The following is a 17,820-nucleotide window of genomic DNA, read 5'->3' on the forward strand; positions in this document are numbered from 1 at the left end:
CTATGTGTTGGCCATAGCTTGGGCTATGGGCCAAAGAACGTAGGCCTACTTTTAATAACAGTGAAGTACACTAACACACCCACAACGATATATTTATTCATAATAGCACTCCGTTTCACATAATAAAGTTAAAACGACCGATTTTACGAATATTTAACGCCGATTACAACATCACTTAACCTCGAAATGGTGTTTGTTGACCAACGACAGACGACAACTAGACCGGCTCGACAGGTGAATTTCCGATCAGCTGTTGGCTAGTTCTCAAACTCACCACCAGAGCGATTAAGCCTCGACCGAGGAAATCATGATTTGAGCCGGACAAGAATTATTCGCTGTTTGACCACCGACTAGCTCGCACGAGTCACGAATACGACAACGACATTATTACGAAGGTTAGCTACCATACTAGTTAGGCCCCTTTTGACGTTTTACGTTATTTCTGTTTTATCTTACGCATAATTAACTTATTATACCTTTTCGTTTTCTTAATATTCCGTTTCGAATTATTAAATTTAATATCTTAACTTGAGTCTTGACCCGCCAGTTCCTGCCTGCCAGTGGACTAGCGGTGGCTATCATTTATTTAATTTTTAATTCATTAGTTTCGAAATTACGATTTCTACGTTCGCTCAACAAATAATTATCACGTCCAAATTATATCTCGTTTTCACCGTTTTAATACCCCGAGACTTGTCGTCTAAGTTCTAAACCCCGTCTTTGGCGGGTGAAAGAATCAAGTCTTGGGAGCAGGCTGATTTGAACAATCAGCTACGTAAATTAATATTAAATCTATTTTAAACGACATCACGATAAATTCTCCGTCCAATTGTATTAATTAGGCCCCGACGACTCTGTAGGAATTGCTTTTTACATTAGATTCGATTTTATTATCCACCACCGTCTTTAGCCAGATAGTTTACAGTTTAATACGAGTATTTATATCACATTGGCTAAGATTGAATACTCGTCGGCCCTACAGAGTCATTATAAAAGTTAGGCAAAATTCTCCAAAACACGTTAGCGAAGGTGAGGATGAAATAGCTCCTACTGAGCGTCTGCAGGATTTCCTGAGCGCTTCTAGAGCTCTGAGCCTTCGATTAAATTTTAAATAAATTGATCAGTCAAAGCCGTGACACCTTCGTATCGACCCCTGGATTTTTCTCGGCTCCTTCTGAGCACTCCGGGGAAGAAATTTGAGTGTGGCCGGTTCTAGGGGTAGGCCTAGCCTGACTTGGTGAATACTAGTTTATTCCCCCCCTAGAATTTTGCGTCACATCTCTGGCGCCCGAACAGGGACTGAGCTTCCTCAGTCTCACGTCCTTGTACTGTCGTTTTGTAGAATTTTTCGTCACATCTCTGGCGCCCGAACATTTGGACTCGAAAACACGGTTTTGGACTTTGAAATTTAGACGAAATGACTGGAGAAACATAATCAACGACTTCGAGTACCCCGACGACCATTGCCCGACCCGATACGCTACCGATCGGCCACGTGACGATATCCACGGTGGGAATTCAAACGTCAACGACGACCACGACCACGACGACGATCTCCCAAATACCTTCGACGATGGAGAGCATCCCGAAATCGCCGTTGGACGACCCACGCGTCGGCTGGATTCATACTCTGAGCAAACAGCACCTGATTGCTGAGATGACAAAATATCAGCTAGATACTGAGGGTAGCGTCGCCGAGCTCCGCAAACGTTTTTGCGATTATTGGAAGAACCCGTTGGGAAGCATCGGTCAACCGATGAACCCGACGGCGATCGCGGTATCGGGGCCTACTGCCTCTACAGCCTACGATACACAATTTCGACCACAGTGGCTGGCACCTCCTTCAACGCAACAGGAGATGGCCAGCGTTCGAGAAATGCTGGGACTCCCACCAAACGCCGATTCTGAGTCCGTTCGACGGACTCTCGCGACGTTGGTGAAGCTGCCGGCTAACGCCCCGTCACCTGGTCAAGATATTACGTCACGTCACACACTTTTCGGACCACTGGCGGAACACGACTATCGTACTACGTTTGATAGACCCAACGAACGGCCAACAGCTTACCCGACGACCTACGAAACGACCCTGCCTCGACCGTACGCCTTCCAGTCGCAAACCCAGACGTCTCGTTACGATTTCGGCGACCGGACAAACCACTGGTCACAGCCCAACCAGGACCCGTGGACGTCACGATTCCAACCCGGCTTCTCAACCTCACGTCCAGACAACCCTAACCCGTGTGGTGGGACGAGAGTGGGAGACGACACGCCGTCGTTGTGCAATCGGGTTCGCAAGTGGAATCTGCGGTTTGACGGCAAGAAGGACCCGGTATCGTTTCTAGAACGTCTGGAGGAGTTGGCGGAAGCCTACTCGATCGACCTCAACGAAGTGACGAAGGCGCTGCCGGAACTTCTTCACGGCCCGGCTTTGCTTTGGCACCGTAACTGCCGCGGTAGTTGGCGCTCGTACGGAGATTTTAAACGCCAGTTCGAGGATCAATTTCTACCTCCGTTGTACCATCAGGACCTAGACGACGAGGTAAGGCGACGGACACAAGGCGAGCGCGAATCCATTCGGGACTACGTCGTCGCGCTCTCAACGCTGATTCGGAGGAGCGGTACGTTCTCGGAGCAAGGCAAACTTGACCTCATCTACCGCAACATGCGCCCGGAGTACAAATTAACTATACGTCGTGCCAATTTTTGTACTCTGGAGGAGTTGCTGGAGAGAGCTGAGGGCTACGAGGCATACGTTCGGAGCCGGCAGACCTTCCGTCCGCCACCACCACCTTCGCTGTCACTGATTCCGGAGACCGCCTACGTTCGCGATCGGAAAGTCGACCGGGTCTACAGCAGCGCGGCAATTGATCGCTGGTCGGACGACCATGCCGAGGAATCCGAGGTGACGGCCAGGTCACGACCTGGTAAACCCTTGGAGGACGGCCGCAAGAGAACGACGTTTGCTCGGTCCAACTCCCGTGACCCTTCGCCACGAGACGATTACAGGCGGAGGCGGACGCCGGAATCTACGAGAACCAGATCACCCGGTACGACGAACGAACAAGCGGCAGGCTCTCGGCAATTCGTGTGCTGGAACTGCGACGAAACCGGACATCTGTTTCGCGAGTGTTCGAAGCCCAAGGTCCTGCGTTGCTACCACTGCAAGAGGGTAGGCATCTCGACGCGTCGTTGCAACTGCGGCTCGGGAAACGGACAACGGGTTCAGTCTGCGGGAGGTCGCCTGAGCCCCGTAGAACGAAACGTCGCACGACCTCCGAGGAGTGGAATCGCTGGCTCGGCTTCATAACGGAATTCACGGGAACCGTCAGCCGCGAACGCGCCCCCAGAGATGACCGACCCTTCGTCGACGTGGTCATCTCAGGTGATACGTTCAGCGCCCTCGTCGATACCGGCTCGTCGGTCAGTCTGATTGGAGATCGCGCCGTACGTCACCTTCGGACGTGCGGCATCGTACCCGACCAGGCTGACGTCAACCTACGTATGGCCAACGGAGCGAGTTGCCGTGTCTCGGATCGGTACAGAGTGGACGGTGAAATCGTGGGCCAGACGTACTCGTGGGATGCCCTGTATGTCCCGAACCTGAGTGTGGAGGTGGTACTCGGCATTCGGTGTATTACTGACCTCGCTCTTGTCAGTGTACACACCGCTGTACAGAACCTCCGCAACGACAACGTTCCCCCGTCCTGTCCAGTCAACGCTATTCAGACATTGACCTCCGACGAAGACACGAGACTCGCGGACTTCCTGGATTGCGAACTACCACTGTTTGACGACGTTTCGGGGAAGACGGCGTTGGCTGAGCACACGATACGGCTCAAAGAAAACGCCGCTCCCGTCAAGCAACGGTATTATCCCAGGAATCCCGCGATGCAAGCTATCATCGACGAAGAGGTGGCGACGATGCTCCGCGATGGTGTGATCGAACCATCGGAGAGCCCTTGGAGTTCGCCAGTCGTGCTGACGAGGAAGAGCAACGGCAAATTTCGTTTTTGCATCGATATGCGCAAAGTTAACGAGTGCTCTGTCCCCGACGCGTATCCGCTGCCCAGAATCAACGCGATTCTGGAGAAACTACGGCCGGCGAGATACATCAGTACACTGGACTTGAAGCAAGGCTATTGGCAGGTGCCGTTAGCGAAGGAAAGCCGACCGATCACCGCTTTCACCGTTCCCGGGTTAGGCCTATTCCAGTTTACGGTAATGCCCTTCGGACTCCATTCCGCCGGAGCGACCTTTCAACGCCTCCTGGACAAGGTCATCGGTCCGGAGCTTGAGCCGAAGGTGTTCGCCTACCTCGACGACCTCGTTGTGGTGTCCGCCACGTTTACTGAGCACTTGCAGATCCTCCGGGTGGTCTTCGAACGCCTTAGAAAGGCTGGCCTACGTTTAAACCCAGAGAAGTGTAACTTCTGCAAAAAGGAGCTCAGATACCTCGGACACGTCGTCAACAACGAGGGGATATCGACTGACCCAGAGAAGGTCCGTGCTATCGCCGAGTTCCCACGACCTACGAACGGTAAAACCCTTCGAAGCTTTCTCGGTCTCGCGTCCTGGTACCGTCGTTTTGTGGACAGGTTTGCCCAAGTAACCGCCCCGATGCGACAACTACTGAAGAAGAACGCTCGGTGGCTGTGGGGCCCTGAACAGGAAGAATCGTTTGAGGAACTAAAACGACGCCTCACCTCCGCTCCTGTCCTGGCCTGTCCCGACTTCTCGGTCCCGTTTGTCCTCCAGACCGACGCGTCGACCATCGGTCTTGGAGCCGCTCTCACGCAGAACCAAGAATCCGGCGAGGTCGTCATCGCGTACGCCAGCCGACTGCTTACGGACCAAGAGAAGAATTATACAACGACGGAGTTAGAGTGTCTTGCTCTGGTTTGGGCGACCCGAAAATTCAAACCGTACCTCGAGGGTTACGAGTTCGTCGCCATAACCGACCACGTCGCGCTGAAATGGCTGATGAGGCTACACGAGCCTAGCGGACGTCTGGCACGGTGGGTGATGGAACTTCAGCAGTACACCTTCGAGATCAAGTACCGGAAGGGCACCCTGAACCGCGTCGCCGACGCTTTGTCGAGGCAACCCGTGACCAACGAGTGCCAATCGGGCCTGGTCGCGGTGAGTCATCTCACATCGGAGGTGACAGACGCGCCTCGCGAGCGACGCACAACCAGACGCAGGGAATCGACGAGACCGGAAAACCAACCGAGTGGCGCGACGCAATCCGACGCACGCCCCGACGAAGCCAACAACGTCCCTCCGACTGATTGGTACGACCGGTTGTACGCAGCTGTGACCGCCAACCCACGACGCTATCCACGATATCAAATCGTGGAGAACCGCCTTTACCGAACCTCCCAACGCCATGGGAGTGGTGGTAAATTGTCCTGGAGAATGTGCGTTCCTCCAGGGCAAGTAGAGGCGGTACTACGACAGAACCACGATGACGCTACGGCCGGACACCTTGGTGTCAAGAAAACACTTTGTCGTGTAGGGCCCGAATATTTTTGGCCTGGATGGCGTCGGGAGACGAAAGCCTACGTGAGATCCTGTGATGCCTGCCAAAAGTATACGGTGGCGCAGACGAAACTGGCAGGGAAGATGTACTTCCGGGCTCCAAAAGGTCCGTGGTACACGGTGTCCGCCGACCTAGTGGGTCCGCTACCCAGATCGGGCAAGGGCCACCGATTCCTGCTGGTGATCCAGGACACGTACAGCAAGTGGGTTGAGTTATGTCCTATCGGGTCAGCAACGGCCAAGAACGTTGTCAGCAAAACTAAAGAGATGCTCCTTCGATACGGAGCACCTGAGTCCATAATCACCGACAACGGGACTCAGTTCGTTTCTAACCTCTTTAGAGACCTGGCGACGGATTGGGACATAGCTTTCACGAACACAGCTCCCTACAGTCCGCAATCGAACCCGGTAGAACGAGTCAACCGCGTTGTGAAGACCATGATCTCTCAGTTCGTGAAGGAGAATCATAGGTCATGGGACGCCCATATCGCCGAGCTCCAGTTCGCCATAAACACCGCCGTCCACGATTCGACGGGTTACACGCCGGCGATGCTAACATTAGGCCGCGAACTCAGAGTCCCGAAAGCTGTCCGAGGGAAAACGTTGGAGGCGACACCCGACGTTGACGGACAGCCAACGCTCGCCGAAGTCCACGACAGACGAACGCAAGAATTCGGACGCATCTACGAGAAGGTCCACGCCAACCTCAAGACCGCCTACGAACAGCAGGCAAGGTACTACAACCTCCGCCGGCGGGAGGTGAGGTACCGCAACGGCGAGCGCGTGCTGCGGCGGATTCACACGCTGTCTTCCGCGGCCGACGCCGTAGTCGGGAAGCTCGCGCCCAAGTTCGACGGGCCCTGCGAGGTTGAGGAGCGGCGTGGGGCCAACATGTACGTGGTGAGAGATATGCGCACGGGGATGTCACACGTAGTTCACGTGAAGGACCTAAAGCCCTACCACCAACGTTGAGGGCCGAAGAATCATTCCCCTACGGATGATTCAGAAGTTTTTTAGTTTTATCGTTCGTCCTTTTTTTCCGATTTTACGAGAGGTGTTTTTATACCAGTTGGTCTTTATTTTCGTTTAAGAAGTCCTTTTTATTTTGTTTTCAAGAAGATTTTATTTTGTTGTTTCCTTTTCCCTCTCGTACACGACCTCTTCCGATTTAACGCCGTTTCTTCAGCTACCCCTTCTACGAGACCTTTGGGCCATCCCCCCCCTACGTTTGAAATCTTTTTTTTCTCTTTTTTTTTGTGAAGTTGGTAAGGGGTGTGAGGTACCAAATTTTAAGGGGGGTAAAAAAACGTATTGATAGTCAACAAACACCATAACTTACCCGATTTTTATCCACAACATCCTACTCCTAGGCCTATGTGTTGGCCATAGCTTGGGCTATGGGCCAAAGAACGTAGGCCTACTTTTAATAACAGTGAAGTACACAAACACACCCACAACGATATATTTATTCATAATAGCACTCCGTTTCACATAATAATGTTAAAACGACCGATTTTACGAATATTTAACGCCGATTACAACATCACTTAACCTCGAAATGGTGTTTGTTGACCAACGACAGACGACAACTAGACCGGCTCGACAGGTGAATTTCCGATCAGCTGTTGGCTAGTTCTCAAACTCACCACCAGAGCGATTAAGCCTCGACCGAGGAAATCATGATTTGAGCCGGACAAGAATTATTCGCTGTTTGACCACCGACTAGCTCGCACGAGTCACGAATACGACAACGACATTATTACGAAGGTTAGCTACCATACTAGTTAGGCCCCTTTTGACGTTTTACGTTATTTCTGTTTTATCTTACGCATAATTAACTTATTATACCTTTTCGTTTTCTTAATATTCCGTTTCGAATTATTAAATTTAATATCTTAACTTGAGTCTTGACCCGCCAGTTCCTGCCTGCCAGTGGACTAGCGGTGGCTATCATTTATTTAATTTTTAATTCATTAGTTTCGAAATTACGATTTCTACGTTCGCTCAACAAATAATTATCACGTCCAAATTATATCTCGTTTTCACCGTTTTAATACCCCGAGACTTGTCGTCTAAGTTCTAAACCCCGTCTTAGGCGGGTGAAAGAATCAAGTCTTGGGAGCAGGCTGATTTGAACAATCAGCTACGTAAATTAATATTAAATCTATTTTAAACGACATCACGATAAATTCTCCGTCCAATTGTATTAATTAGGCCCCGACGACTCTGTAGGAATTGCTTTTTACATTAGATTCGATTTTATTATCCACCACCGTCTTTAGCCAGATAGTTTACAGTTTAATACGAGTATTTATATCACATTGGCTAAGATTGAATACTCGTCGGCCCTACAGAGTCATTATAAAAGTTAAGCAAAATTCTCCAAAACACGTTAGCGAAGGTGAGGATGAAATAGCTCCTACTGAGCGTCTGCAGGATTTCCTGAGCGCTTCTAGAGCTCTGAGCCTTCGATTAAATTTTAAATAAATTGATCAGTCAAAGCCGTGACACCTTCGTATCGACCCCTGGATTTTTCTCGGCTCCTTCTGAGCACTCCGGGGAAGAAATTTGAGTGTGGCCGGTTCTAGGGGTAGGCCTAGCCTGACTTGGTGAATACTAGTTTATTCCCCCCCTAGAATTTTGCGTCACACAATAACCAAGGCATTATCTTTCTAGTTGACTTATTAGAATAAACTTTTAAATTAATGAGAAACAAATATTAAAGAAAGGAATCCAAACTTTTACTTTCTTAGATAACAAAAACATAAACACAGCGAATTATATTTAGTATTAAACCTATGATCTTGAGACAATGTACATTCAAACCGTTCAGAGGTAAAGTTGTCAATCCAATATATTTTCATGGGATGATGGATCTGGAGGTCTGTATTACTTTCTCATATACCCTTAATCCTGGGTGTCCTCATTTACATTTCTGTTGCAGGACAGAAACGGAGGGCTGTGGCAGGTGGACATGCAAGTTTCTGCCGCAACAGCTTCGCCATTACGTCTCTACAGCTGTCATGCGGGACCAGTGTGCTCTCTAGCGTCTAGCCCCTGGTCCCCCACCCTTGCTTCTTTGGCTGCCAACGGAGTCTTGCACATATACAACTTGACCACAGGCAAACTGCTCGCCATCAAAGAGTTTGAAATCGGAGGAAGCAAACTGTACTGGTTTTTAATTCAGGTAGTTTTAAAGTTCATTGCGAAGGATAACTATTTAAATTTAAGATTATGGACTTTTCCTACGCAAAGTGTTTTGCTTTTACGTTTCAGAAGTTAAAGAAACTCCTCCCGTTTTCAAGTGACTAAATATTAATCTACATTTACCTAAATCAACCGGTCTAACTTAAACTACCTAGTATTTTTTTTACACATTGGATACCCACTGGATGAGCTATTGAGGAAGACAATGGAAAATGTCCAATCTAAACACTTTTCTTGATGTCGAAACGACGGGTTAGTTTATATGAGTTAGTTTATAGGTAATATTCACACGCGTTCGCGGAAGCCGCACAAGAAGTTCACGTTGAATAGGAGCTATCACTTTTCAGGGAGTTAATACACAGTTAAATACAATATAGACAAAATACAATTATGAGTAACATGAAATAGAGAATATGGGGGCCCGATTACAATACATTGTTAATAGGGAACGGTCCCGAATCAACTGACCAAAAAATAAAGACTTGATGAACGGGAGTGTTACATCAAGGAGCTTTTCCGAAAGACTGGCGCTTGTGGGTATCGGAAATGGACACGTCCAGTGGTCACATGACCATCTCGACCAATAAATTTATTGCTATATTTTAGTTCAGAAATGAGAGAATACTTGACCCCTCTAAGCAAGTAATGGGATAGAATAACGGGACCTCTATCTATCTCTGTGGAAAGGATAACAATAGCCAATTGAAAAAAAGCAGTGCTGAGTTGCCTGACAAATAATATTACATCAAATATTTAGACGAAATACTGAACAGTAGGAAAGACTGTAATTGAAATTAAAACAGGTGATATCATTAAAGTTGTGTAGAGAAAGATACTTTATTATTAGTTAACTGATATCAGCACCATCCTGTTGGAACCACATTATTCTCAGGACTAAGCGCTTTCTCCAGAATTCTGGGATGAGGAAGTTTTGTAACATAAACAGTTAGCGTAGCAAATTCACTGTAACTGATCGACATCCCTCTTCAAAGAAATATGGCCACAGAAGTTTTTGTGATACCACACCACTCAGTGGACACCCTTGGGGCTATGTTCATGTAACTTTTCAAGATTTGTAAATAACCAATAGCAAAAGTACTTTTTGTTTACGAAGCCGTAAACATTAAATCTTATCATCAACATTTAAATCGATCATTTGTCCAGCAAATTTTTATCGCTTTTCATGGTCAGTGGGCTGTAATTGCTTAACAATAGCCAATATGTATGGATGAAAAACAAGATCGAACCTCAAAATCTGTCTAACCAAGCGATCAGAGATGTTCTAGGCAGCCGCTTTTTAGGGGAGGGCCTATTAGGACTGTTTCAACAGCAAGAACCGATACAAATCGATTACGGGAATCAGGACCGAGGCGATACAAACTCTATCCACTTTGTCTGGCATCCGAGCTGACCTTGGACGGCTTCTTTTTCAACGAAGAACACATTGTTGTTCTCAAGTTACAAACCGCATAATTGTGCTACAAGACGGAACTTCTCCTTGTCGACATAATTGAAAGTATGCACAAAACTGCCGCTGAGTTTGCAATTACTGAAATTACTTTTAAAATACGACTCGATAACAAAACATATGTTGCTCAGGCGACTACTGCTTCATGACTACTGACAATGGTGGCGTGTAGGCTTTCCAACGAGCCTAACCCCCCATCACCCTCAGATGTCCTGTCGCTGAACGGTGGACCACTGAAAATAGATTTTGCCTCACCCTGTAGTTAAAACGTAGCCAAAAACATCTTTGCCCCGCAGCCAGATTATGCTAATAAATAATACATAGTTTTAAATTGTGTCATCCATTAAAATTAAAGTTCATGGTAAAAACAAAGAGGTTTTTTAGTTTTTTTTTTTAATAAATGTTTGTGTTCTGCAGGAGAAAGTTGAAGAAGAGATTATTGCACTTGGTTTTGCCGATGGTTCAGTAAAACTAATATCATTGACAGAAGCTGGAACCTGTATTACTATTAAACAAGTAAGTGCACAAATGGACTTTTGTAAGAAAACCGTTACAGTTTGTAACTTTTTCAACTCAGTTTTCAAAATAAATAAAATGATTACCTTATCCAACCACAGCTGTTGGTATGATGACTAGTTCCTTAGAACTTTGTCTGGTCATTTTGCATGCAACCACATCATCAATGTATTAAAACATTGTGGTATGTCAATGGATTCTTTAAAAGACTGTCACAATCACAATAATTAAAACCTTTCATGTTGGAAAAAATAATTAGTATGGAATAAAAAGTGATAAAACTGGTTAAAACTCTACAGCCGCGTTTACACGAGGCCAGTAGGCGGCAGGTTACTTGGAGCAGGTAACCTGAGGCAAGTTACTGTACTGGCAACTTGCCGTTGAGCCTGTCCACACAACGTGGGTTGTGGGAGCCAGCCAGTGTGTTATTAGTTGTATTAAAAATGGCAGAAAGTGCATCATCTGTTTTATCATATGATGACGTACAAGAAATGACGCGAAATCTTATACTGGATTTTGTAAGTGAATCTAGTGAAATATTATTAGAAGAACTAGAAAAGAAGAAACTATGGGCGAGAGATTGGCTTAAAAGGAGAGATGACCGTGGTGCATCTGTCCAGTTACTAACAGAACTGCGTAATGAAGACCCAGCAGAATATCGAGCATGTTTGCGGATGTCACCTGAGAGTTTTGATGCACTTCTTGAACTTATAGAACCTGTGATAACTAAACAAGACACAACTATGAGACCAGCTTTGTCAGCTAAATTGAAATTAGAAATTACCTTGTCATACCTGGCTACAGGAAATAGCTACAGGACTCTCCAACATTTCTTCCGTGTTTCAAAGTCAGCAATCTCATTACTTATCCCAGAAGTGTGCGTTGCTATATATACATGTCTTAAGGAGTACATAAAGGTAATTATAAAACCGTATTAGTAAATTATACGTTTATTTTAGTTGAAAGAAATTGCAAGTAACAAAAGTTGTAATTTTCCACAAATATCTTATCTTTTAAATTGTATGTAGCTGAAAAGTAGAATAATACCGTTAAAACACATAGTCAGTTACATACACCTCAAAGCACAGTTTATTTTTTTCCTGGAAAATTGTTCTGGAGCGTAAATAATGCTTCACCAATGGTGTTGAAAACACCGAGTGTTGAAATGTTTGACTGATCATCAACATCAACAGAGTTATCAACAGAGGTCTGTATTACTAATTCTTGAATGCGATGGTCATTAGTTGGCGTTTGTGGAGAAGAAAGTGACGAATAAGTTTCGTAAGGTGAGGCACGTGAATCAGTAAGATCCTTTAACCGACATTCAGTTAATACTGCGTTTATTTTACCAACTGCTGTTATGGCTTGCAATGGACTTAATTTGGACAATTGAGCAGCGACGTGTTTGCCGAAAATGTCGTGCTCACTTTCCTCTTTTTGTTTAATGGAAGAAGATAGAGATTTTAATTCACGAGCTGTATGTGCAATTTGTTGAATTTTTGACCTTGGCTTAAAACGTTTTGGCATGGAACGGTCCGGAGTAGCAGTAGATGTTGATGCATTAAGCTGAACTGAAGACCCATCGGTTCCAACATCACAGTCCTCTGCTGATTTATCATCTTCAACAGAATTGACTTCAGGAAGCAACTCTGCATCCTCATTATTACTTTCTTGCTTGTTGTTATCATCAACATGAATTGGACTGGTAGCTTTTCTCTTGTTAGACGCGATTTCCTGGAAAGAAAGGGATTTTTTTGTACTGAATCATCTGGATAAACGTCTTGTGTGCATACCGGCAGGGCCGTAACTTTATTTTGAGATGTATATTATGTATATATATATATATATATATATATATATATATGTCACACAAGACGGTTTAGTTTAAATATTATTTAATAACATTATTGTCACATGTAATTTTATTTTCAGACTCCAGAATCTCATGAAGAATGGAAGACAATTGAAAAAGGTTTTAGAGACTGTTGGCAATTTCCCGGCTGCTACGGTGCTATTGATGGGAAGCACGTAACAATAAGAGCCCCAGATAATTGCGGAAGTACCTTTTTCAATTACAAAAAGTCACACAGTATCATACTACTGGCCTTAGTGGATCACGACTACTGTTTTACATACATTTCTGTTGGAAGTAATGGTTCTGTATCTGATGGTAAAGTTTTTCAGAGATGCTCATTAATGGACAGCCTAGAGTCTGGGTTGTTACCAGAAGATGGTGTAATATTGGGCGATGACGCGTTTCCACTTAAGGAATACTTAATGAAACCCTATGGAGGTTCTCAACTTGACATGGAAAGCAAAATTTATAATTATAGACTTTCTAGAGCTAGGCGTATCGTCGAAAACGCCTTTGGCATACTTGTTAGCAGGTTCAGGGTGTTTGAAAAACCTATTCAAATATCTCCAGATTCGGTGGATAAAATTGTTTTTGCTTCATGTGCTCTGCACAATTTTTTAAGGAAGTTGTCAACTCACACATATTTTGCTAGGGGCGCGGTGGACACTGAAGATTACAATCTTGGACAATTTCTTCCCGGTTGCTGGAGACAAGAGACTAATGGCCTACAGAGTGTCGTACGCATAGGAAGTCATCAGCAAACTAAGAAGGCAAAGCAAAAAAGGGACGCCTACAAAAGATACTTTGTCGGTGAAGGTGCTGTCCATTGGCAGTTAAAAATGGTACATTGATACAGGTTAATAATACATGTACCTAACCTAACCTTAACAGTGAACATGTGTTCAGAACAGAAAGGATCCAAATTATGTATAAATAAACATACATTACTTACCAGAGTGCTCTTCGATTCTCTTTTCAGTGCTCCTTTTTCCATTATACCTTTCATTATATAGAACCACTTTACATTAGGCACGTACAAATCGGTTGTACCGCAGCCTGATTTTGCACTTTTCACTGTTTTGGCCATTTCACCAGAGTATGTGGCTCGTAAAGCTTTTATTTTAGATTTAGCTTCAGTTATTCCAAACCCTTCAATTTTCATAGCGGAAACTATTTCACCAAGGGCTGTTTCGCGTGCATTCTTGTTCTTGTACAGTTCAGAAAACTGGTCCCATAAGCAAGGCCGGTCCTTATAAAGTTCCAAAAACTGAATTGTCATCTCTTCGGACCAACGCGGAGCCATTATATTGGTATTGTATTGCACAAATATATAAAATGTTAACAATTTAAACAATAAACAGACATCCAATACAAACAACTAAGTTGTCCACACGGCGCGGCGTCAGTGCAAGGAAAACAAACAGCTAGTTGTCCACACGGCGTCAGTGCGAGGCAGGTTGTGGGGCAGGTGCCGTTTTCGAGTGGTGGGGGGGCAGGTTGTCTACTCCTCGTGCAAGTCGACCTGCCAGGCAGGTAGACAGGCAACTTGCCTATAATTTACAAGCGTAGTCGTCCACATGGGGAAGGTTACTTGCCTCAGGTTACCTGCTCCAAGTTACCTGCCCGCCTACTGGCCTCGTGTAAACGCGGCTTACAGGCTGGCCAGCACTGTCTTATCTCACTGCCACTGACTAAATGAAACTGACTGGATCATGATGTTTCTTCTTCTCTCCAGTGCCACCTGTATTTAAGTTTGTTTTGTTCTTATTTTATACTTCTTTGATTTGTAACCTGTCAATATATGTATCAAATACAATATTTTACTGGAAAGAAGTCTCATCATTTTAAATATTGCATGGGTCAAGTTTTTTAGCTTTTTATTTTGCTATAACAGTTTTATTATCTAAAAATCGCTCTGTCATATTTGTAAATATGACAGATATATATTTTGTAAATATTTGTAAATATGACAGAGCGATTTCATAAATTAATATGAATTTGTAAATTCATATCAATTTATGAAATTCAAAACATACACCAGACGCTTGATGTTTTTTCCGTATTCTGCTTTATACTGTCAACATTGCTGTTATGATATCAGTAATAAGTCACTTTTACACGTAGCCAGTCGTGTGGCAGAACCTGAAATATGCTAGATGCAGGTAACCTGTCCCGTAACTTGCCTATTGGCCTCGTAAACTCGACTTTATCAACCACCCAAACAATAACTATCACTATGGGAACCGATGCTATATAAATATACCGTATTGCAAATCATAATAGTGTGAAGTGCTGAAACACAGTGATATGTAATTTTTCCATATTAAAGACATCTTGACTTCCGACTAACAAAACTGTGTTCAGAAAGACGGAATAACAAGTTGCAATAAATTAAATGTGCATTTAACTTAGTAGTAATTTTCCATAGGAAACTAAACCTCACAAAGGAAGAATAACTGCGATCTGCGTAAACCCTGAGAAAACATTGTTTGTGACGGGGAGTGAAGACAGATCGGTGTTTGTGTACAAGTTGCAGTCGACAATACAACTGATTCCAGTCGGTTTTCTCCAGCTGGAGGCTCCAGTGAGAGGGCTGTGCTGGAACCCGACACAGGTTTGTATTTTGAAATTTAAAAACACGTAAAATTGTTGTACATAGATAGATCCTACAAAGATGTCTTGTAGCATACTTAGATACTGAAAAAGAAAACGGCTAACCACGGTTAGTATGTATAAAGATAAATGAAAGTAAAACTGAAGTGATTATATTCCTTCTGAGACAGACTGAACACTATATATGCCTAAGTCAGTAAAGCTTCTTGTACCATTTATCCTTGACCAAAAACAACTATGTAAAGAGCATACCAACAACTTAGTCAAACAATTGGCTACGGCGTGTTTTTATTGGGAAAACTGCTAATGAAAATGTTAGTTTCAACCATTAAGTAATTCAAAACTTCAAATTTTGGTGGTTACAGATCAGGATTTTGCTAGTGTGCTGTGTTTCTTCATTAAGCGAAGTTGTAATCCCTGAAGAAGGATTTACTGGGATTTCTTATCAGTTGAGTCCACCAATATCAACGGAATTCCCAAAATACCAAGGTCCTAATCTACTATTGTAATTATTTACCCTTGATTTACTTAATTCTTTTGATCAACAATTCTTTAGAGTTATTAAGTTGAAACCATAGCATATTTCAAACAGTACTAGTGATTTATTATTTTTATTAAAACATGTTACACGGAACAAGTATAATTAAATAAAAACTTAGAATTTTTGGGAACACTGCAACTGCACGTACATTCGAAAATACAAATTTGTTTTTTTTAACTTGAACTCTTTGTTATTTTTACCTCCTTGTTCGCTATTGTTGTAAAGTAGTTTGATTTGTCAGCTCTTCTAATTTTAAATATTGTGAATTATGTAGTATATATTTTGAGTAGAGATCGAAATTGAAGTTTGTACTTTAACTAAGTGTTTTTCAGGAGGAGATGCGATTGAAAACTTAATATGTGCTCTTTATTCAAAAGACAATTCAATATATTTAGTGAATAAAAATGGATTGTACGAATATAGCTGGCAGTCAAAATGTCTACTTAATGAAACAATATCAAAAGAATATATTTCGACCGCTTATATTACGTAAGTTGGAAAAAATGTAAATAGGTTAAATTTTGTTGCTAAAAAGAAAAACTGTGTTGTATGTCAAACTGTAATTTGAAAAAATTTAATTGAATTTGAAAAAAACTGTCTCATAGATGTGTAAATATTGGTGTTTTGTGAACAATGTGTTTATACTTTAATATTTTTCAATGAAATGGCGACCATACAAAGTAGGTATTTTAACCCAAGTATGAATGGATATGAGTGCAGGATGAGTGGCATCTTACAATCTTACAAAAATCTTACTAGGACATGTTTTAGGGCCAATACTTGAATTTACAAGGTTTTGCAACAAGCGAGGACTATACATATAAAATAGAGGGATCAAAACCTTTTTCTTTTGAGAAACTGTAGGTATATCAATATTTTTGAACTGGATAGACCTTAAAAAACAATGAATGTGTTTTCAACTGTTTATTTCTTTTTTAGAGCTATTTTTATTTTAAAAAGAGATGTTTTTTTACGGTTTATTTAAAGCACATATTTACACTTGTTCAGTCAAATAGTTTTCACTGACAGAAAAAAAGATTCTGTAAACGATTATTTAGTTTAAGAAGTTACTATGACAATTTTTCTTCAGTTTTTCTCTAGTGGGCTAGTTGCCTTCCGCATACGCACACTGACACTGAGAGAAAAGATTCAAGAAGAAACTCAACTGTTTCAGAAACGAAAGCTCCACTTGGTATCTTGGGTTGGAAAATGGCAAATTGAGATGTTTGACCAAAGTTGCGCAAGCCTGGCTGGCGACTGGCTACGATGACATTAGGCTCCATGACATAGATTATGGAATGATCACAGACATAACTGTTTCAAATCGATTCAGATTTCTTGTCGATTGTGGAATGGATGGGAACATTTTCGTCTTCAGCCTTGAAACCGAAACCGAAACATTTTCTGATGAATCACTCGGAACAGTTATGCAAGTAAGTTTTGAAGTTTCATAGAGCTGAAATAGTGCTGCAAGTTTCATTACAGATAGTATCAATGACATAAAAATTTGATAAATATAAACCTCTAATTTTAAAAGTATTCTATATCTGATTTTATCAATAACCTGCGTTGTATGTAATTTTAAAAGAACATGATAGAGACCAAATTAATGGAAACATTGTAATTTTCTTGTTTTTCTATAGATAAATCTAAAAATGATTCCCTGTGACGGAGTCAGACTAGGGCTCAGGCAAGGTTAACAACGAATGGCTACGATATTTTTCGTATTTGTATGTAAATAAAATATTACATACAATAACAACATTACCACATACATTAATAATATGATATATATTTTAATTCTTCCATTTCTTACAAATAGATTACAACAGGAAGTGAGCTGGTTTTGGAGGAAGAGCCTGGGGTGAGTTTGGAGGAAGCAAAGAAAGATGCAGTCATCAAAGAGAAAATGGCTGTGGCGATGATGAAAAAAGTTCGAGTCCAAAAACAACTGGCTGTTCTTCGTACTAAATATCGCCTACTGCTCGAAAAGTTACTGGCTTTTACTTTTTAACTTTCTCTCAATAAATGATTATTTAGTCATTCCTAAAATAAATTTAAATAAAATAAAATAGTGACAAA

The 17,820-nt window shown here is 43.0% G+C and overlaps 1 protein-coding gene across 1 annotated transcript in view; it reads left to right on the forward strand.

Moving 5' to 3' along the window:
• LOC128984811 (cilia- and flagella-associated protein 44-like) overlaps positions 1–17,820 on the forward strand; it is a 32,746-nt gene that overhangs the window by 4,892 nt on the left and 10,034 nt on the right. The window contains exons 8-15 of the mRNA XM_054404179.1: positions 8,483–8,725; positions 10,631–10,729; positions 11,350–11,486; positions 13,237–13,426; positions 15,013–15,198; positions 15,563–15,702; positions 16,913–17,171; positions 17,561–17,730. Coding sequence (XP_054260154.1) covers positions 8,483–8,725; positions 10,631–10,729; positions 11,350–11,486; positions 13,237–13,426; positions 15,013–15,198; positions 15,563–15,702; positions 16,913–17,171; positions 17,561–17,730 — 1,424 coding nt within the window. The remainder of the gene's footprint in view (positions 1–8,482; positions 8,726–10,630; positions 10,730–11,349; positions 11,487–13,236; positions 13,427–15,012; positions 15,199–15,562; positions 15,703–16,912; positions 17,172–17,560; positions 17,731–17,820) is intronic.

Source organism: Macrosteles quadrilineatus, unplaced genomic scaffold, assembly GCF_028750875.1.
Source record: "Macrosteles quadrilineatus isolate MER2022 unplaced genomic scaffold, UCM_ALF_1.0 Scaffold_2__2_contigs__length_208266976, whole genome shotgun sequence".
Taxonomy (NCBI): Eukaryota; Metazoa; Arthropoda; class Insecta; order Hemiptera; family Cicadellidae; genus Macrosteles; species Macrosteles quadrilineatus.